The 21,772-nt window shown below is 37.7% G+C and overlaps 3 protein-coding genes and 1 long non-coding RNA gene across 5 annotated transcripts; 2 read left to right on the top strand and 2 right to left on the bottom strand.

The window, feature by feature from the left end:
* The first annotated feature begins 84 nt into the window (after positions 1-84).
* Positions 85-4,049, top strand: LOC135648382 (uncharacterized). The gene is made up of 8 exons (XM_065166037.1): positions 85-380; positions 532-657; positions 737-895; positions 1,838-1,956; positions 2,072-2,263; positions 2,347-2,437; positions 3,339-3,455; positions 3,849-4,049. The coding sequence occupies exons 1-7, from the start codon at positions 129-131 to the stop codon at positions 3,429-3,431; spliced, it is 1,032 nt and encodes a 343-aa protein (XP_065022109.1). The 5' UTR covers positions 85-128; the 3' UTR covers positions 3,432-3,455; positions 3,849-4,049.
* A 2,206-nt stretch (positions 4,050-6,255) lies between these two features.
* Positions 6,256-11,473, bottom strand: LOC103996579 (protein cornichon homolog 1). Its single transcript, XM_009417502.3, has 4 exons — positions 11,151-11,473; positions 7,995-8,176; positions 6,757-6,879; positions 6,256-6,672 (listed from the first exon to the last, which is right to left on the bottom strand). The coding sequence occupies exons 1-4, from the start codon at positions 11,214-11,216 to the stop codon at positions 6,639-6,641; spliced, it is 405 nt and encodes a 134-aa protein (XP_009415777.1). The 5' UTR covers positions 11,217-11,473; the 3' UTR covers positions 6,256-6,638.
* Positions 11,474-12,133: 660 nt separating this feature from the next.
* LOC135648552 (uncharacterized) lies at positions 12,134-18,189 on the bottom strand. 2 transcript variants are annotated; one of them, XR_010500992.1, is made up of 4 exons: positions 17,901-18,189; positions 13,712-13,902; positions 13,141-13,329; positions 12,134-12,703 (listed from the first exon to the last, which is right to left on the bottom strand). It is a non-coding gene; the product is annotated as an uncharacterized LOC135648552 (long non-coding RNA). The 2 variants fall into 2 exon arrangements; XR_010500991.1 differs by having other exon boundaries at positions 12,134-13,329.
* An 87-nt stretch (positions 18,190-18,276) lies between these two features.
* LOC135648551 (probable ribosome biogenesis protein RLP24) lies at positions 18,277-21,453 on the top strand. Its single transcript, XM_065166319.1, has 5 exons — positions 18,277-18,420; positions 18,829-18,937; positions 20,657-20,770; positions 20,870-21,006; positions 21,125-21,453. The coding sequence occupies exons 2-5, from the start codon at positions 18,857-18,859 to the stop codon at positions 21,294-21,296; spliced, it is 504 nt and encodes a 167-aa protein (XP_065022391.1). The 5' UTR covers positions 18,277-18,420; positions 18,829-18,856; the 3' UTR covers positions 21,297-21,453.
* The last annotated feature ends 319 nt before the right edge of the window (positions 21,454-21,772 follow it).

The raw sequence follows: 21,772 nt of genomic DNA, 5'->3' as shown, positions 1-21,772 counted from the left end.
CTACCGGCCAATTTTTCGTGGTCATCAACGTTGCCGCGTCGGCGGGTGAGGGACCCACTCAACCGCACAAAGACGCTGCGAGTCCGCACCCACACCCGCTCCCGTACCCTTTCCTCCGCATATCTGCCATGGCGCTCCCCGGCCTGACCCTCCGCTCCTTGTTTGCCTCCTTCCAACATCACCCCACCACGGCCGCCGCCACCAACGGAGCTTCCCTCTCCCCTTCTCCATCTCTTCCATCCCCTTCCCATCTCCAACCGTCCATCCGTTTCAAGCCTAAAAGTAATTTCTGTTCCGCTGGAAGACTCAGGTCGTCCTCTTCAGCACTCCCTGCCGCGCTCGCACAAAGTACCAAACCCATCAAACTCACGTATCTGGAGGTGCTCTCTCTCTCTCTCTCTCTCTCATCACCCCTTTGATGCTTCACCAAAAGATCTACCAGCAAGTCGTCCTCCTCAACACCAAACCGTCAGGTCGTCCCCTTCGGCAGTCCCTGCCTTACGCGATGCTATCTGTACATTTTATGTTTAGGGCAACAGCTGGTTGTGGGAGTTGGGCGGGGTCAACATCTTGGTGGACCCGATTCTCGTGGGCAACTTGGACTTCGGTCAACCTTGGCTTTTTGATGGAGCTAAGAAGATCCTGAAGAACTTTAAGGTGATGATGATTTCTTCTGCTCGTAACAAATATTGTTGATATGACGATTAGGGTTGATCGAGTTGATTTCCTGAGGCAGCTGCAGGACCTTCCCGACCTTGATTGCTTGCTGATCACGCAGAGCCTGGACGACCACTGCCATGTCAAGACCCTGACACCCCTCTCGAAGATGCTTCCTGGCTTGCCCGTCATCTCCACTCCTAATGCAGAGGCCATCCTGAGCAAGCTATTTAAGAATGTAAGCCTCTCGACCTTTCTTGGACGAATTAAATTAGCTGACATGGTTCCATAATTGTTGACATGTGCCTCGGTTGTAACTTTCACCATGGGTCTCTGGACTTGCTGATGATGGACTTCATTCTTGTTGTTAGTGATTGCTAGTTTGCAAAGTAATGAGATCTTGATTCTGAATGATACCCGACAGCCAAGCTTGTAATTTTCATGATTTGTTTTGGTCGGGCACGTTGATGCAAGAACAAGCCAGTGAAGTCTGCCAAGCCGATAGCCAATAGAGTTTAAAATTTTGGCTAATATCATCTGAATCCTTGTTTAAGTTTCTGGATGGGACGTCCCATCCAGACCAATTATTAGATCTGTGTTACATTAACGATGCCCAGCGCATCACATACTGAATTCATACTGAAGTGGCATTAAGCTGCTTGGCTCTACTTAATTCCGTTGCAGAGCTTCTAAGGTCTCTGGAAGATTAATGGGGCTATCCACGATGGCTTTTGGTTAGTATGAAATGTCTGAACAGTTTCATGCTAACTGGTGGATTGCATTAGTATATGTTTAGAATAATTTAGATTTACGAAATAAGGAACAGTTATCGTTATGATGGTTAACGATTGAACTTTATTTCCTCTTTTTTTAGCTTTTGCTGTTGAACAATCAGTCTCCTCTTTGAGTTCAGTACTGTTATCCTTCTTGTCTGTTGATCTCCTGTAATTCTTCAACATCACATTCTCAAAATAGTTCGAAGCCCTATATACTTTGTGTAACCTGAATGAATTATATATTGCTATCAAAGTGAATCACCACAAAGACGATCTGGAGATGAAATGAAAGCAGTGGCACCATATAGATAACTTCATCTATGGCTGAGTGAGCATCTTGTCATTGCATGCAATTTTTTTTTTTTTTTGGTGCTTATTCTAGTGCATTTGAATTTTTTTTACAGGTTACATATTTAGAACCTGGTCAAAGCATTGATGTGGAAGTGAAAGATAGAGGTATGGTCAATGTCTGTGCAACTGCAGGTCCAATATTAGGGCCTCCTTGGCAGAGACCGGAAAACGGGCAAGTAGATTATATCTTAGGCTGATGGTTGCTACTCTTTTTTCAATTTCCTAGAAATTTTTAGGTTTTCAAACTTCATTTTAGCAGGAGTGTTTTACCTGTAATTTGTGGACAGGTACATAGTTGAATCTGGCCAAAGTCATTTAACTGTATACTATGAGCCGCACTGTGTATACAACCATTCCTTTCTACAAAATTACCAGGCTGATATAGTCATCACACCAGTCATCAAACAAATGCTTCCTGCTTTCACTTTGGTCTCAGGACAAGAAGATGCAGTGCAGCTTGCTAAGTTGTTGAAAGCCAAGTAACTTACTACAACCGAAATTGTTCTTTTACTGTCATATACATCAATATTGACTAGCTGAAAATTATGTCTCTCTTTTTTAGGTACATTGTTCCAATGAAAAATGGTGATCTGGATACTAAAGGAATTATCACAAGTATACTCTATGATGTGGGTACAACAGAATCTTTCAAGGTAAATAAACTGAAACCTTGGGAGTTGAAGCATGCAAGACCATATTGCCAAATGTATGTTTGCACCTTTGTGAACAGAACTAGATATGACATCAAGAAACCTCCATAACAAACATAAATCATACAAATGAGATTTTAACTAGGCCTTGAGCTTTTACATCTAGTTTTGTCTCTAGGAAAATTTTGCTTGAACTAACATTTTTTCCCTCAAGGAAGCTTAAAATAATATCTGAGATATGTAAAGCAATAAACTGCTATCAAAGCTGTCTCGAACCCTCGAGTAGTACCAGTCTGCTATCAATTCATAAGGAATTAAATAAATTCACATGTTATGCTATATCTTGATGCTTAACCATTAGGGATCAGGTAGCATAGTGCTAAAATTTGAAACAAACCAGTGATGATTAAACTTCCAGGAAGCAAACTTGGCCTTCAACCTCTTCAATTATGTTGTACATGAGAACTCCAATAGTGAGTATTAAGTGTTCTGTAGTTTCTTTATATAACACAAGACCTTTGTTGATACTTGTTGGTAGGCTCGTGATTTGGTTTATCATAGCAATAAGCTTATGCATGATAAACCTGGTACCTAACTTTGAAGTCCACGATGTCTGGGTTCAACCATCTGTGCTAACTCTATTTAGAGTTTAATTTTCTGGAAGATGGTGCTCTTTATTGAGCATAGCAAATTTGCCTGTGCTTAATAAATGATTACTAAAGTAGTTGGGAGGAAGGATCAAAAGAGTTGACCTAGATAGATAATCCTGATTAACCTTTTTCAGGTGTCTGTAACTAGCTATCTGGCAAAATGGAATTCTTGTTATACCCATGATGCACTTCTATCATTAATCTGAAACAATATTCTTTGGAACATGTTACTGATATCCACCAGAATCATGCAGGAATTGCTGTCAAGGGAGCTACCAAATGTCCGAGTGTTGGAGCCTACCCCCGGTATCCCTCTCGAGATACCTGTGGCTTCGGTTGTCTCATAGTGTAGAAGGAACTTACAACGACATGTAAGTGTCTTCAAATGTTTCATACCTCTGTCATATACTCCGGAAAGCTCTTGGTCAGAAGAGAATTAGAATTTTCTTGGCATCATTACTCTGACAAATAATGATAGCCTTCATCACTGCACCCAGCAATCTCATTTCTGCAAGTAAGACACCTGTGTGTCTGTTTTCAAACAACTTCAAGTTTCAAGTAAATAACTTAATTGCTAGGATGGTTTTACATGTTGCAAGTAGCCATTTAATTTGTATAAATACACAGAGATATCATTCCTACATAGGAACCTACAAACAAACAAGTCATCCACTACAGAATTCTAGAGCTGTAATTTAATGTGTGTATTTTAATAACTGGAATAATCAGGTAAGGAATTCTAATGCAAACTTCGGTATTTGCAGCATCCGATGTTTTCAGAGCGTCGATCCAATCCTAATTCAAAGAAATATGGGAATTCAAATTCCAGTTACGAGTAACAGAGAACAGATGACCGGTCTTATGACAAGAAGCTGGATATTGAATGTGAAATATATAATTTGACCATCATGACGTGTTCTATAATTTATGATATTGATTTTATACTAACATGTCCTATTTTTGTATGTCAAATTTATGCATCATCGTTTAAAATCAAAAAATAAGTTTCGTCATAATAATCATCAAAATTAATAGTACAACCATTATTGCTCCTTAAAGTGATCATAGATTTATTATTATGTTATATCTTTATAATACAAGCATGAGATTCAAATTTAATTTTATATCATTTATCACATAATTGACTAATACTTAATAAGTTATATTTTAAACCATCTACTAGATTTGATTTGTTACCAAGAATTTCAATACCAATGTTTTTTGCTTTATTTTTGTTATTTTGGTTAGTGAGCTTTGAAAAATGTATTGGATCTTCAATCATATGCCTTGAGCATCCAGTATCAAGATATCATCTTTTTTTCCTAGCTCTTATTTAGAGACATACCTACAAAAATGATAGATTTGTTCGAAGTACCGATTTAATTTTGGGATCTTCATGATTATATATACTTTTCTTGACTTTTGGTATCAAATCATTTATGGTTCCTTTAGGAACCCAAACTAATTTATGAGAATTATATTTTTTAAAAGAATATGTATAAGTATACTGAGCAAATCTTTTACAAAAATTATATTTATCTTTAAGGAAAACATGTAGTGTAGGTTTTTTTTCTGAATTTTGTTGCTTTTGTTGAGTATTACTATTCACAAAGTCGATTCCTTTCTTTCTATGCACATAACCTTTGTTAGCAAGAATCATGTTTAATGATTTATTTCTAATTTAAAAATTTTCTAATATTTATTGTAATAACATATTTTCTTTTTTGAATGAGTCTAACTCTTTACATTTAGCACAAGATGTTGACATGCAATTGTCATTCTTAATTTTTAATTTATCAAAGTTATTAGAGAAAGATTCATGATCATTTTTTAATAATTTATATTTCTTACTAATTATTTTAAATTCATCATATAAATTATGAAATATATTAAATAATTCATCAGAAGATAAGGAGATTTTAGGTGAGTCACGTATCACGTCGTTAGAAAGCCATCAATACGTAATTAGCCACTTCGTCTTCGTTGATTTGCTATTTATCTTTTGATGCGTTTGATTTATCCCATATTACTTTATAATCATGGATTACTAAGTAGTCTTTGACGTGGAACCTTGATCGGTTTTAGTTGGTAAACTCGTGGACTGAGACGTCATCATGGGCACTCATTTATCTACTCATGAGCAAATTAACTCTTTCTAGGTGCTTGTAATGCAATTTTTGTAGTTATATATTTTTTTTACGAAATAACATCTATACTATTTCTCTATTGTTGTATTATTGTGCCGAAGAGAAATTCTACCTTTTTGAGACTATGCAGTAAAATAGCATTAATTTTTCACTTCATTTTGTTATTATGGTGTTTTTTCTAGCAAAACAATATTTGTTCTTCTCTGTTAAATTTCACCGGAATTCTACGTTGGTGTTAGTATTGTTGTTGCGCTTAGAATTAATTTGCTTTTTAATATGATACGTCAAAATCACACCAACTTTTCACTTTTGGTCATCTATTTCCGTGAAACGATCTACGATTTCGCTAGTGTCATACTATTAAGTCAAAAAGAATTTGAAATCGTGCAACTTCTTATAAGATTTTTTCGGTATCTTGTTTTCTACTAAACAATGTGTACGACTTCTTTGGTATCGCATTGTTGGGTCAGGTGAAAATAGTATTATTGTTGCCATATTATTACAATTTCAAGTCGAGATTGCTTGAATTTTTCATTTTCGATAACTTTTTATTTGTCAAACTTTTTTTCTGTAAAACAACATTCATACGTACTGAATAAATTTATATACGTACGAATTTTCAATCCATGCAGTTTAATTTCATAATTTTGTATGCATACCAAACAAAACGAAAAAAAAAAGAGAACATAGAAGTCGCTGCACCCACAATTGTATAAACAGAGGCAATTTTCGATCATAAAATTAGGAAAAATCACTGTCGACGGATGATGACAAGCTTTTCCCTCTGAGTGGGTAAAGAAATATTTACCTGATGTTTCAATGTGGCTCGGACATATGTGATCATGTCTAACTGTAGTTTCCCTTGATCAAATAGAGATGGAAACTAACCATGAAAAATAGTTGAGAAGCACTGACCTTAGCTGAGATTGACCGGTGTTCTACCGCATTTGCATTGGATGTCGTAGGCAACACCAAACTAACACCAAAATTCAGAAGCATCTACCAGAAATGTTCTTCTGTAGCATAATGTAAATTACTGCAAGACCGAATCTTTCAGTTACAGAAAGAAAATGGCGAGTTTTACATCATTCTGACGGAGATCATAAAGCACAATGGGCCATAGGAAAGATAAGTACCCATGAAGAAAATAAAATCAGAGTTGCTAAAGAAGAGCTTACAAACCAATTGAAAGCTTGTCCTTGTTTCTGGTTTCAAAAGTTATTTAACACCAGCAAATTTCATATAGAACAAGAGATAAAGAAGCTAGCTTATCAAGGCTACTACAAAAGCAACAACCAAAAAAAAAATCTTCCCTTATGCTGACACATGGTATATGCATGACTGGCCAATATGATACCTAACAGTCGACCACCCTTGCAGAGGAAATAATCATCACGTAAGCACCAATTATTCATCATCCTCCAATATGCTCCAGATCATCCTACACAATTTTATGCAAGAAAGCAACAGTTAGCCTATTTTGCACTAGTCAGGATCTTATTTGAACAACATATTTCATTTTTACCAAAACAAAGTCAAGAACAGAAGGATAACAAGAGTGACGAGCTTGAAAAGGCGCCGTTTCTTTTCTCTATTGAGCTGATTAAATATCTCAGTTACATCTATCAGATGTTGCCGTCGCTGATACCTGTAAAAAGATCACAAATCAGTCAGTGATTCCAAATCTTTTTAATCCACATAATACATGCAGCAGCTTTGAACAATAATGATTAGATCTTCATCACTTATAAGAAAAAATAGCACCTTGTTTCATGCATGTGGGGCCTAGATAAGAACACAAGACACAACTCGAAGTACGGAAAGCCCAATGAAATGTGCCCCGAGTTTTATGAGTTGGCTCTCGGTCTGACATCAACTGTCGCTCTTTTTAACTCTTTGAATTGGCATTTCTAGCCTACAAATTGCCTATTCTTACATCAATGCATACTATATATTTTCTAAATACGATAATTTTCCAACATAAAAACAGAACATTTTCAATCATTTTTATAGTTCATTTATTTAAAAATAATATAGGTGGAAAAGATAGTTTTGATTCAAAATTGCATAAAAGTAAGATATACAGCTTGTTCTGAATTGAAAAGGATATATTGCTTGTTGAGATGCATGAACGTGGACATTTCATCATTTTTGAGTGACTTGAGTCAAGTTACATGTTGGTGCCAAGAGTGTTTTACTGGTAAGATTCAAATATTTATCCAACCATTCAGACTGACAAGGAATCTAACTATGTTATATAAAATCCAATAACTTAAATTTTTTTTACCACTAAACTATTATTTAGGTTTAGTGACACATCTGTCTCGTCTCTAATATTGGTTATTTCACATAAGGTCTTGACAAGTTGATGCCTGAACAGTTCTAAATCTCTATGACAGACGTATATAGAACAAGGCTTTGATGATGATCTCCTATTTAATTTGCTCTGCATGGTTGTAGTCCATTGAGAAAAAGCCATAGCCTTTAGTCAACATCTATATCTGGATACTATCTATTAAAATAATCTGTACAAGCACGGAAAGGAACGGCATTGGTGCACAGAGATTACATTGTTCGTATAATGTACAGTACAACCACATACCACATAAAGAGGGCTTTCAGCCATCTTTTCAATATTACACTTGCACTATAAGATAATTAAGGATCATATGACATGGTTAACAATAAGTTAGGAATATTTTTTGATTTATCTTTCATGCAATGACATACTATATGTATAAAAAAAGTATGAGAGCAACTTACAGTCTCACATTGTAGTAAAGATTTGGAACACAAAGCAAGAACATCAACCAATTTCCAGATAAGAGAAAGAGTAAGCACAAGGCTCCTTGTAAGGCAAACTCTGGATATATCACTTTATTTATCCGTGAAGCTGAATCATATGGATTGATATAATCAAACTCTAGGTCTGCAAGGCACATGAGCTGCAAAACACAATATAAAATACATAATTATTCAGCAAAAAAGTGATTCGGTGTGGTATCAAAAGGTAAGCGAAGCATACCAAGTTATCGAACACAACTGGAATATTTTATAGAAGCTAACTACTACATGGACAGGCAAAAGCCACCTTATTAAAGGTAGGGATCATCAATGTCCAGTTCACAACTGATGTTTCAAAAAATAAAATGATACAGAATGTTATATGAAAATTATAATTATTCTTATGCTTTGAAACTTAATCTCAGCAGTAATAAGTTACCAACAAACTAGCACCTGTTAAGTTAATCGTAATGAAGCACAATATTATACAGAAACTAATCTCAATACCTTACACTACTGGGATCCATCCTAATTTCCTGTGATCACAATTGCAAATGAAGCAGACAATGACAAAAACAAAGTCACATAAGGACAAGCACAAGATTTTTGTGAAATCTGGACTGAACTTAAATGGCTGACTCAGATGCTTGCTATTTTTTCAACCCATGCAACACTATGAAATTAATTGTGGCTCTTGCGAATATGGAAGTGTGCTTGGAGAAGCCCATAGTGATGTTAAGAGCTAAAAGAAGATGGATGAAGTAACAAATTACAGTTTTTTTTTAAAAAAGACCAAATCACTTTTCTACTAAACAATTTTGGGAAAAATATTTGGCTCTATGAGCCCCATAAATTTTAGTGTCACATATGATCATCATCATTATCATAATTAACCGATTTAAGAAGAATACATTTGCAATCAGCATGCTAATCCTAAGAATTCTGGTGTGCATGCTAAAAGATTATCCTTGTAACTTAAAGCAGCATTTTGGTCTTGTAAATATGGACAATTCATACTAGTTGTGACACTTGCATGACAGAAATATACGTTGGATACTTCCTGGATATGCATTGTACACTTCATTGTAAGTACTCGATATTTTAATTAATTTTTAAAATGCTTAATAATTATAAAATTTTATGATACTTTGGATACACTTTGTGGATCATCCTTGGAAAATCTTTGTTTTCCTTTGTCAAAGCTTCAAGATAAATGATGAATGGGCATGTACTAGATAAGTTATTTCTAAGTTGTATAAGGTATCAGATCATGATCAAATCCATCATCAGCTACTATCTTACCAAATATAATTTTTCACAAAGAATTGTTTAGGCTGCTAGTTAATTACTTGTGACATCTAACTGCATGTTCCAACACTACAAAAGAAATATCAAGTTTTGTCATATAATAACTTCATATGTTGTGTCCATGGGGTATCTTACATTGGTTTTCCATGTTTTGATGTATCAATGTATTTATAGTGTCATATCAGTATCAGAAATCTGTCCATGCCCCATAGTTTTGGTTAATCACATTTAAGGCAAAAATCATCCAAAACCACCATATCCAAGGAATCCTCCATGAAGGAAATGACACTGATAGGGAACGATGACAATGGGCATCGATATGAGGCTTAGGAGAAGGTAAAGGTAGACCCTAATAGCTGAGGACTATCAGATCCAAATCTTATAATAATAAGATAATTGGAGGAGATGAGTAACTAAAATTACGGATGTTGTTAAAAGCGACAAAAGTTATTAACTTCCACAAGGAAAAGATATAAAGTAGTTGTCACGATTTTCACGGATTGTTCATAATGAAGATGTTCGATGTAATGTTCGTGCTTTTTGATTTTGTTTATGCCTTAGACAACATGTAAGAGCCTTGCAATAGGCTTGGGAATCCCATTTTGGTTGAGTTTTATGATTCTCCTTGCTTGTAAGTGTAACTTGTGTGTAATCGTCATGTGAAAGCAAAACTATCCTAATCAGAGCGTTCAGCCCACAAATTGTGAGGTTTTTCATATGCAGAGAGTGGGCAAATATGTCAGGAACCTAAGATGGCATATGGTTCGATGAGGCTCCTCAGTTGTGTCTAGGGAGGGTTTGTTGATTGGTTTCACAAAGATGTCATTAAGGACACTTATGCACGGGGACTTTTGTGAGCGACGGGCTGCCTTGGACTCTTTGTTACACTATGCTCAAAGCTTGTGATGTGATCTTTGTAACTTTGCATTACCTATAAAGTATTCGCTTTAATATCTATCTGCTTGTGAGATCTAGAGCAACGATGATTGTTTTCCCGTGCATTTGATCGTTCACTAACCTCTTTTCTCTCTTGTAAGTTCTTAGGGAACTGTTGAGATTACAAGGAGATTGACCCTTTACAGACATATGTAAAGGTGTCACATGACCAAGGCAACATCGACCAAGTCCATGACAGGATACTCCACAGATGTTTCATAAAATTGTCAAATAATTGAAACTCTCTCTCTCTCTCTCTCTCTCTCTCTCTCTCTCTCACACACACACACACACACACACACACACACACATTATCCAGCATAAAATACATATTTGTTGCTAGCATATGTCACTAGGTAACAATAGACGTAGGGCTCTATAAAACGAAACTATTTCAAGAATTTCATTTGGATTCAAGAAAACAGAATCCTTTTGCAAGCAGTCCATATAATCACCGGACAACCAGCATTAACATTTAGGAATTTTATATCTTACACCCCAAAATAAATAGTAGATACCAAAGATCTGGCTCTCAATAATTCTCTTGGGAGGTCATAGAAAAACTAAGCCAACTGATTCTCGTAAGAAAACCCACTAATTCTGCAAAACCCAACTAAGTCGAAGTCAAATTGACCCAAATAACATCGTGACTAAACCCAAGACATATAACTGACCTTGTTACTTTAGGGACAATCATTCGATTTCAAATTGACTCAAATTTGGCTGGCATCGAAGCGACGACGAACTAAAGATTACTTTTCGAGAAATCGATCTGAGAGATAAATTGAAGGATTCGGAGGTATCGCATCAGATCGGCTTTTTTTTCTCTTCTTCCAAAGGTCAGAAAGGAGGTCAGTGTGGCTAATCGCCGGAGCAAAAATGGAGAGATACCTGATAGATGACGAGGGCGATGAGGACCACGACGAGGAAGAAGGCGGTGAGCCAAACGAACACCATCACCGCGCTCGCCCCTCCGCCGTCGATGTATTCACCGGAGACCGAGGCGGTGGCGGCAGCAAATCGGCCACTCGCTTCGATTCCGACGAGGGTTGGTTGGTCAAAACGGCAGCGAAATCAGCGTATTATAAGACTCCCGAGAGAGCCGAGACCATCATCGTTGCCTCGCATCACCGCGCAGATAAAAGACTCTTCGGTAGGCGTTCTTTTTAGGGCTTGTCGACAAATTAAAGGGCAATTTACTAAGAAAAACCCTTAAAATCGTTTTTCCACTGAAAATTATCCAAGACGCGTTGTTTTTTGTTTGGACAAACATGTCATTATCCACGACACTTAGTTTTGTGGTCTGACATTAATTATCTTCACATCCTAAATCATGTTGGGGTGATTTGGTTGTCTGACATTAATTAAGCAGATCAATTTATTATAAAATTGATCAATAGAAAATAACTTTCTATTGAAAAACAAATTTCAAACATAGATAAAATAATACATCTGTTTCGTTAGTGGAAACATCAGATCTAATTCAAGCATTAGCACCTCTCAAACTGTCATATCCACCATATATTATCTTTTTGGGTGTGCATGTACAAATAATTTTGAGTGTAGTGTTAATAATATTATATACATATAATCGTACGATAATAGAAGCTAATAACGAACATTTTCTTCTTTCAACCTTTGCTTGAAACGTGTGCCCGAGTAGTTCAATCAATATATTATATCTTTACAAGGAATTGAATAAACCATGTGGATTATCATTGACTACACATCATTGACTTTAGTCAAACTATCTTTAACATAAGATTTTTATCTATTCGTCTATAATAGCACACTCCATTACATTATATTGAAGCTGTCAGCTTCCCTCTCATACTTGGGAAGTGAAGAGGGTCAACTCATTTTCTCAATTCAACTTTAATAACCCAAATAGGCGTGGATTATTTTATTCAGAAAATGGGAGCAAAATAATGATAATTAGCCAAAGATGAAATAAAAAAAAAAGAAAAAAAAAGAATTGGAGTGACTAATCCAGTTATACAATGTTTGCGGGGGAAAGCCTTTACCGAGAGAGGTGAGGTCTGTAAGGCTTCGTGGCTTCGATGACTCTTACAAAGATTGTGGTGGTGGAACCGACCAGCTTGAAAGAGAGGAAATCTCCAAAGCGTCGAAATGCAATAGGGGACGAAACAGGATCCACCGTCTTCAACAGGGAAAAAGGAAGGGTATATATGCTGCATCAGCCTTCAAAGAGATTATTGCGGAGAAACAGTTCCTGGAGAAAGAAAACTGAAAAGGGAATTAAAGCATCCAAAGCAGAAGCAGTGCAGCATTTTATGGCGTAGGAAGGGGATTGAACCCGTTGCTTCGTTTGCTCAACCCGAATAACGCTGGACCGCTTCAGCAGCCAGACCGGTCCAGTGCATTTCGCGATAGATAAGATTTACTTTCTGCAAATTGAGGGGCTCTCTGCAGAAAAAAAAAAACTGGAAATAGAAGCCCAATCAGTGGAAAGTTATATGCAAAATGATGGAATACTACAATGAAAAGCAATGGACTGTTTAAACATGTTACAGATGTTCATCCGATGAAGACAATGAATGGTGTAAGTAGATACACCTAGAAAAACTACATCGGATTTAACACTGTATCTGATTGGATAGTAATAAGTTATTAGGCACAAGTATTCACCTGTTGAATAGATTCATTTTTTGGGTTCTTGTGCAACTATGGTGAGCAACCTTGAACGATCACTCAATTTGGCCACAGCTTATACACAAGAGAGCCATGATGGCAGAGTCAACAAACACCGGAAAAAACATTGCAAAGTGCATGATGAAGTTTCTTACCCTTTTTTTCTGAATCCAACTCAAATAAAATGTTGCAAGCATCCTTAACTAGCAGTGAAGTGATTAGAACAAACCTCGTGCAGTGATCAGAACAAACATCAGGGAGGAAGCAAAGTGGCTGCTTAGAAGCAACAAACATCTCTATCTAATCGGATGCCTCTGCAGGTTTTGAGGTTTCCATTTTCTTCTGATTTTCCAAAGCTATGACATGCCTGTGAAGGGCCTTCATAGCATTCATCAAAATTTTCATAGATGCCTTTCACCTGGAAAAACCAGCATCTATTCATCATTATAAATAAATATAAACTATCATATAACAGGCAAGTTCGAGAATGAACTAAATAGACCAATAGCCATTGCAAAAGCAGCAGTATTCTTTTGTAGTTACTGAAATTATTAGTCTGCAATTGAAAAGTAAATGAATAAATACAATCTATGTTAAAGAAAAAACACTAAGAATTTAAGCATTTCTAGCATATCAGAGCACCCCTTTCTTAGGTCTGAATATCAAAAGCAAATTTGACATCACAAAGGTCAATTTTAAGTTGTTAACATATCAAGAATATGCTAAACATAGATAGCATGATCTTCATAGCAACACACTATAACATGGTTTTGAAGATGAAGTGGAAAATAATAGCTCACTTGATGTCATGAATTTCCCATTCCTAGAGGCATGCACTTCCACTGCTCAGTACTCCAAGTTTGGTATTTGTTTTTTTTTCTCTTATATTTTGTCAGGGAATCGGAGAATGTGAAGCTAAAGCATAGGGAGAATATAAGGAGCAAGCATATGATCTCTCCTCTTCTCTTGTTCACTTCCTTTGCTTCAGATTCTGAACATAAAAATAGACTGGTTAAATCAAAGCATACAGAGCTTTTTGCAAAGATCTTTAGATATTTACCTCTCGTTCAAGCATAATGCAAAAGTTTCCACTTATCTTTATTAATTACCACACAAATGTATGTCATCATGTGGCCACATTGCATAAGATCTGATGGTCTCAATATATGCAACCATATATGCAGTCACATAAGCATAATAACATATTTGAGCATGTGGTTTGTGTTTACTTTGCATTACTATTTTTCTAATACTGGTCCACGATACCAAGGTTTTTAATCTCGACCAGTTCAGCACAATTTGGCTTGTTGTATCTATTGGACCGATCCACAAATGAGATGCAGATCCTAAAGTGGGAATGACAATTAAGTACTTCGGCCAATTTAGAGTATTTAAGCAAAAATATCTTATACCAGATTAGGGAAGATCAATTATTGTCGATAACTAAGGTACCTTGGTATTGTTAGGATCGAGAGCACTAAGAGGGGGGGGGGGGGTGAATTAGTGCAGCGGAAATCTTTCAGCGATTACAAATGAAAGCTGCGTTCGTTCGATAAAAACGATTTCGATGTAAAAGCCGATTTTAAGATTACTTAAGATTAAGCGCAGTTTTACTTCTAAACGCAGTTTACGTCTAAACCCAGTTTGCGTCTAAGCGCAGTTTACGTCTAAACGCAGTTTGCGTCTAAACACAATTTACGTCTAAATGCAGTTCTAAACGCAGTTTTACGTCTAAACGCAGATTTACGTCTAAACGCAGATTTACGTCTAAACTCAGTTTACGTCTAAAACGCAGTTTTACGTTTAAACGTAGTTTGCGTCTAAACGCAGTTTTACGTCTAAACGCAGATTTACATCTAAACGCAGATTTACGTCTAAACTTAGTTTACGTCTAAAACGTCTAAACACAGTTTGGACAGTTTTACGTCTAAACGCAATTTTACGTCTAGACGCAGTTTCAAAGGGATCTGAACTTAGAAACTCGTTCGTAAAAGCGCAGAAGACAGTTTTGCAGAATCAAGGCGTAAACGTAAACTACAATGTAAATATCGTACGAAAACACTGGTTTACGTCTGAAAGCAGATTCGGAAAGATCAGCACTTAGAAACTTGTTCGTGAAGACGCAGAAGATAGTTTTGCAGAATCAAAACGTAAACGTAAACTGTAATGTACGAAAACACCGATTTACGTCTGAATGCAGATTCGGAAGGAACAGCACTTAGAAACTTGTTCGTAAAAGCGCAGAGAGCAGTAGTTATGAAGGAGGTTTGCAGTAATGATAAAGTGCTCAAAATAAACGCAAACCAGAGATTTAGAGTGGTTCGGTCAGTCTTGACCTACTCCACTTTTGGCTTCCTCCACCGACGAGGTCACCGACGTCAACTAGAGGCCTTCCTTCAATAGGCGAAGGCCAACTGCCCTTTTACAGTTTCTCTCCTTTTGACAGGCTCAGGAGACAACCTTTACAGACCTTTCTCTCCTCACTTTACAACTCAAGAACTTGAAGAACAGAAGGAGGAGACTTAAAGGCTTTACAACACTTTTGAGCTCTTAGAATCACAGAAAAGATCAAGATTTCGGTGTAGGTCTGTATCTTTTCAGTGCTGAATGGGTGGGGTATTTATAGGCCCCAACCCAATTCAAATTTCGAGCTCAAAACGATCAAATCCCGGAATTCCGGGATCAGGCGGTTGCACCTCTTGACTGGAGAGGTTGCACCGCCTGGCAGAGCTCGAAGACTGAGCCCAGGCGGTTGCACCTCTCTGTCAGGGCGGTTGCACCTCTCTGCCAGAGCTCGAAGACCGAGCTCAGGCGGTGCCACCTCTCTGTCAGGGAGGTTGCACCGCCCAGTCTCGCTCGGAGACTGAGCCCCAAGCGGTGCCACCTCCTGGCTGGGGCGGTTGCACCTCCCAGTCTCGCTGGGAGACATAGCCCGGGCGGTGCTACCTCCTGGCTGGGGCGGTGCCACCTCTTTCACTATTTCAGCTCACTTGGTTTGGCTCCAAACTTGGCCCAAACCAGTCCGAACTTGGGCCTAATTGGCCCCTACTTGGGTTATAGGATTAACACCTAATCCTAACCCTAATTAATGTGCTAACTATGATTTTAAAGACATTTTATAAGCTATTACAAAGTCCGCAAGTCAAGACTTCTTCTAGCGAGCTTTCGGCAAACTTCCGGCGGTCTTCCGATGAACTCTCGGAAACCATTATGCGGACTCCCGGCAAGCTCCTAGACTTCACGATTTGTTCTTAGCGAGTTCCAACGAGCTTCTTCGGCAAGCTCCGATCTTTCTCGGCGAGCTCCGCGAACTCCCAACGAACCTTCCGGCGAGCTTCCGAAAAACCCTTCGGCAAGCTCCCAACTCATTCTCGGCTAGTTCCGGTAGCATTCCCGACGAACCTTCGGACTTCCGTCAAACTCTCGAACTTACAACAAATCCTTCGCGCTTGACTCCGACACTTTGTTTCGCTTTATGTCTTCATCGTTATCATAGCTAATCCTGCACAATTAAAGCAAAACTTCGATCGAGACAATTAATCCTAAGCAATTAACCAAGTTGTCCGGCATGTCATTGGTCCCTCGACGCTTCGTCCGATTCTTCGGCGCATCGTCCTTTCCTGCAGCCTATTGCCCAATCGACCAGTTGACTCCGCAACTCCGATATCCTTGGCATAATACCCGCTCTTCTTGGCCCGATGCCCGAGTCCGCGGCCCGAAGCCTTCTGTCGATACGTCAACCGATCCACCGGCCCGACGTCCAATCTTCTGACATGTTCCTCCGGCACAACATGATGTTCCTGCTTTAATTGTCTCATCCTGATCGAAGCACCCTGCGTCACTCAAAACGCAGATTAAATCATAAACATATATCAAGTAGTTTCATCATCAAAATACGAGATTCAACATGTATCAGACCAAGGTATTAAATATTAGTTGAACTAATACATACATACAACAACAACAATTAAATTGTAAGTTCTAATTATTTGGGGATGACTATATGGATCTTTTGCCATCATTGAGATATGTAAAATAATCATATGTTTAGTTAAGTTAAGAGTATTTAAATATTTATTTATAGTTTTTATTAAAGTTTTTTTAGGTCATCCTTTACCTCTCCTCATGCCACTAACGGTAATCATTTTATCTTTTTTAACTACCGCATCCATAGATCTCCTAAGCACATATCCATGACATCTTAAACCATTCTCGCAGATATTTATTTACCAATCTGACCAAAGATCAATAGTAAACCACATAGCTATGTACCATTTGATATACAATTTTTTATTTTTTTTAATGATGTTTAGTGGTATAAGTTGGCATACCACCTGGTGTATTGTCCTATGCCAGCCCAACAAATTGTGAAAAGACAAGTATTTAAACCTTGAAACATCTAATATGGGGCTCATGGAAACAAATTTCACTATGTGAATCATCTCAAGAAGACATGAGAAGAACCAGAACATAAATGCACATAATCACACTGCAATTGCGTTGCAACTCCCAACATCTACCCATATAACCGTTGCTAAACTATAATAAATATGAATTATCAAGCACCAACTCGTTTTCAATGCCGTATAACATGTGAGGTGGACATCTTGCCAAAGTGATACAACCTTGCCTTTGGCAAGGTTTCACATCTTAAACATTTAGTTTCTCCTTTTCAATTATTAACTCAGGCACAAACTATGAGTCCTAACCTACGCTGATACAGAAGGAATCACATTAAAAGTCATCCAACCGATTTCTCTATCACATTAAGCTCTCCAAGGCCTTCCAAACTAATCCTGCTTTAGAGTCAACCATTCTTCGTGATTGATGGATCGATAGGTAATGGGATGTTAAAACACGATTTATAGCATTCACAGAGGTCTTAGTGGAGATATAGAAACACAGGATTTTCGCTCTATCAATCCATCACCTCATAGAGTACGCGCGAGCAAAAGATCTGAATAAGGTGCGAAGACAAGAAAGGAGAACCTGGTGGGCGATGGCGTCGTGGGCGAGCATATAATCTTTGTCAACGAGACACTAACCAGCAACGGACGCCGAGGCGCCGCCCACAAAGAAGGACGCCAACCTCACCCGGAAGAGGAATCCCATGTCTCTCGTCACGCCTTCTTTTCTCTCTTGGGATCGCCTTCCTCGCCCGCTTTGCTTTCCGCCGATTACCCCGACGACGAAGGCGAATCCTCGAACCACGGTTAGCCAAATATTCTTATTCTTCTGGGTTCCTCTCATTGAGAGACACTCGACAGAACTGGTCCCGCAGCAGTCTCTTTATGTATTTGGCCCATTCCGGCTCAACGCAGTTGCGCTTCAACTCGAACAAAACAGAAACCCCAATGGAACGGTCCAATTGGCCGTGTCACCTGAACCGGTTGTCCGAAAACCTACTACACGTACCTCGAGTCGCTCCACCTCGTCCGCCGCCTCCCTCTGCCCCCTCGGCTGCCGCGAGAGAGCCGTGCCCTCCGTCCTCTTGCCATCATTCTCCAGAGTTACTTCTCTCCATCCTCTTCTATTTGTCTCCCTGTGTCTTGCTTTTGCTGTCTCTTTCCGCATATCCTATTCTGTATTGCCGTCACTGGGTTTTTTTTAGGGTTTGCAATGCCGTTGGCTTATAATCTATGCTCAATTAGTTGATTGAGGTGGCAAAAATGTTTTGGTTTATGCAAATTCTTTCATTCTCCCGAGTTATCGTGCTTTGATTATAGATCTCTATCATGTTTATTACTCTCAATTCTTTGGCGAATTGCTAAGTGATCATCTGTGAGCATCCTGGTTGGGAAGTCTATAATCTGGTTGATGCTATCTTACTTTACTATAATTGCACTGGTATAATTCAGGCGATGGCTTAACCTTTGTTTTATTTCTTATGTTTATTGATTTATCTTTTGATACTCAGGAAAATTGGTCCCTGAGTTGGATTGAAGATGAGAATAGAAAAGTGTTGGTTCTGCTCATCGACCATATATCCGGGACATGGAATTCAATTTGTTCGAAATGATGCAAAGGTAAGTTTTTTTTTTTTTCAAATTTAGACGATTAATTTTAAGCCTTCTTTCATACAACTAGAAAGATGATTTTCATAAGCTGGAGACTTTCACCCCATGAGAATATGATTATTATTCATAGTATAATAGAATTGGTTGTTTTGCCCTGGTGCTTTAATCTTCTTTACCAGCTGACAGACATACTTCTTTTTGGTTGTTTTTTCCAAATTGGTAGTGCATTATTTGTGAAGTTATGTTGATGTTATTTGGATCTATTATGATCAAATGAGAATGGTCCTAAATTATCCTGGTCCAACCCTTGGATCATAATTACATAGAATCCTAACAATTAGGTCTCTTTTATGGGAAAAATAATATTATAGATGACAAAGTTCTGTGTGATTATTCTATATTTGTAGGTCTTAATTGCACCACTGATTGTTAAACCTTTCTAATGATTTTTATAATAGTTAGAGAGAAACTCTGATACTTGAAGTTACTAAAGTAGGGAAAATCGAAGTTACTAGTTTAATTCTGGAGTCAGATTTGATATTCGAGAATATTCTCGAATTTTGGCAAAATAGGATTTATAATGGTTTAATATATTGTTCAAAGAGGTTTTAGCTGAATCTGATCCATCAATGTGTGGCTGGTACTGATCATTTGGCAGGTAGCTCATCTTGATCCTGATTTTAAAAGATGGGCTTTTGTCAGAATTCTAACATGCATTATGGTCTTTAAGGTTCTCAGCAGTCTATGTCATGCCATGTACTCCATGTGGCAGTTGAGCACTTAATAAAGATAGATTCTATTCCAATGAAGTTCCTGTAAAATCAGTTAAATGGTAACATTTTATTCAGTTTTGTCAAAATAGATGCTATACGAAGAATTTCCTAAAAGATGAGTTGAAATTAGATGTTATCATGTTTTATCTTGGTGGTCCATGCTAATATGGGAGGTTTAGAATCTTATTTTTGTGAGCTTGGCCACCAGACTTTGAAGGAACTTCCAGCCTTGGGTCCATATCAGGTTGTGGTTGATTTGGATCTAATCCGAGCCAAATAAAAACTGATCGTATCCTATCCAATAATCCCATTTGATTGACAAAAACCAGTCAAGTAAGAACAGGAGTTCTAACTTGGAACCTGATCCAATCCGGTTGATCTCGACAATATTTGTATGTTTTTCCAACATTTGGATTATGTTGGCTATACTAAGATAAAATTTCTAAAACATTCTATGTATTAGTTCATCAAATTGGGTCATTAGTAGATCAAATTGATGTTGACAAGTATCCTGATCCAATTATATATTAGGTAATTAGAACAGATAATTAGTTTGAACTGGTAGACTATCGGATAAAGATTCAATCCATATGCAGTTCTTATTTGTTTAGATCACATCGTATCTGGTTCATTGGCAGCACATATGTAGGGGAACAATATGAAGAACAAACTATATAGGATCTTAGAGCTAACACATCCTGATGTTCTATAGCCATTTTATGTGGAAAGCACAAGACTAAGGTTCTGCTGCTTGTGATTATTCATGATTCCCTTGTTTATACTCGTGTAGTTTGCTTCTGTTCTTGTGGAATAGCTTATGCTGGTGCTCCATGTGTTGTCCATTGCAGTTTGTCAAGTCTAGTCTAATGCACAATTAACCATGAACCTTTAATGCATAATGGTGAATTTCCTGTTTCTTAGCCTCCTGTGATCAATGGTGAGTATTTTTCTGCAGATATTCCGATTCTGCCGATCGAAATGCCATAAGAATTTCAAAATGAAGAGAAATCCTCGCAAGGTGAAATGGACAAAGGCATATAGACGATTGCATGGGAAGGATATGACTCAGGTTAGAAATGCTAATGAGAGACACTTGTGTGTTTGTTTCTTTACATTGAGAAAAATATATTACATGATTCACTATCAATGACTCTTTATCATTATCAAGGACTCAACATTCGAGTTTGAAAGGAGACGTAACAGGCCTGAAAGATATGATAGAAATGTTACAGAGATGACACTGAAGGCTATAAAGAAGATTGACAAAATCAGAGTGGATAGGGAGGTTAGACACCACAAAATGAGGTTGGTATCTGCTGCAGAGGCAGCATCTGATTTTTGTTGGCAGTTGATGCATGCATGATTTTTTTCCTCTTTCAATCTGCAATTCATATTTCTGATCTGTCATTTTCATATCTTGTAGGATGAAGGGTAAAAAGGCATTTGAGCAGCAGGCAGCAATTAAGGAGTTGGAGAACAGTATTGATTTGGTCAAAGCACCTGTTGCCCTGCAGCAGGATTCACAATTTACTCTTGCAAAGATTAAAGTCAAGGTTTCTCAATCACAGCCTGAGGGAGAGCGCATGGAAGAATAATGCATTGCTGAATCTTAGGAGTCTTGTTGAGTTTTGTTTTGTGTTTTTGTGTGCTCGACTGCTTGTCATGGTTAATATGTGATTCCTTGAATATTCTTATGTGAAAAATGGATACTTTGCTATTATTAGCTGAAATAGTATCCAAAAATTTTTTGTGCCGGCCGTTATTGAAGGTCCCTCGACGGACACGATTTTTGTGAACCTTTCTTTGTACCAAGCAAAAAGCTTCTGGTATGACCTAGATTTCGCAGCAATCCTAAATGTTGGAGTTTTTCTTATTTATGTTTATAGAAGCAGACTTGCGCCTTTACCGAAAACAACAACTTTCTACTTCATTTTCTGCCAAAATAATATGCAGTCTCATTCTTTGTTAATCCTTAAATGTACGACACGGGAGATTTTGTGAACCTCTTTCCCTAGAAAATACCTAAATTTCACTCCAAAATGTTGATATTCCCTTCGAACTCAATTGTCAA

Source organism: Musa acuminata, chromosome BXJ3-9 (assembly GCF_036884655.1).
Source record: "Musa acuminata AAA Group cultivar baxijiao chromosome BXJ3-9, Cavendish_Baxijiao_AAA, whole genome shotgun sequence".
Taxonomy (NCBI): Eukaryota; Viridiplantae; Streptophyta; class Magnoliopsida; order Zingiberales; family Musaceae; genus Musa; species Musa acuminata.
The sequence above is the reverse complement of the archived record's forward strand: the minus strand, read 5'-3'. Positions and strand labels throughout refer to the sequence as shown.

Coding starts and splice junctions, on each gene's coding strand:
- LOC135648382 (XM_065166037.1), top strand. CDS start 129: ATGGCGCTCCCCGGCCTGACCCTCCGCTCCTTGTTTGCCTCCTTCCAA. Junction 381..531: donor TCAAACTCACGTATCTGGAG/GTGCTCTCTCTC, acceptor TTTTATGTTTAG/GGCAACAGCTGGTTGTGGGA. Junction 2,264..2,346: donor GCTAAGTTGTTGAAAGCCAA/GTAACTTACTAC, acceptor TCTCTTTTTTAG/GTACATTGTTCCAATGAAAA.
- LOC135648551 (XM_065166319.1), top strand. CDS start 18,857: ATGAGAATAGAAAAGTGTTGGTTCTGCTCATCGACCATATATCCGGGA. Junction 20,771..20,869: donor ATGGGAAGGATATGACTCAG/GTTAGAAATGCT, acceptor ATCATTATCAAG/GACTCAACATTCGAGTTTGA. Junction 21,007..21,124: donor GTTAGACACCACAAAATGAG/GTTGGTATCTGC, acceptor CATATCTTGTAG/GATGAAGGGTAAAAAGGCAT.
- LOC103996579 (XM_009417502.3), bottom strand. CDS start 11,216: ATGGTGTTCGTTTGGCTCACCGCCTTCTTCCTCGTCGTGGTCCTCATC. Junction 6,880..7,994: donor CTTTACTACAATGTGAGACT/GTAAGTTGCTCT, acceptor ATCTTTTTACAG/GTATCAGCGACGGCAACATC. Junction 6,673..6,756: donor CTGTTCTTGACTTTGTTTTG/GTAAAAATGAAA, acceptor AAAATTGTGTAG/GATGATCTGGAGCATATTGG.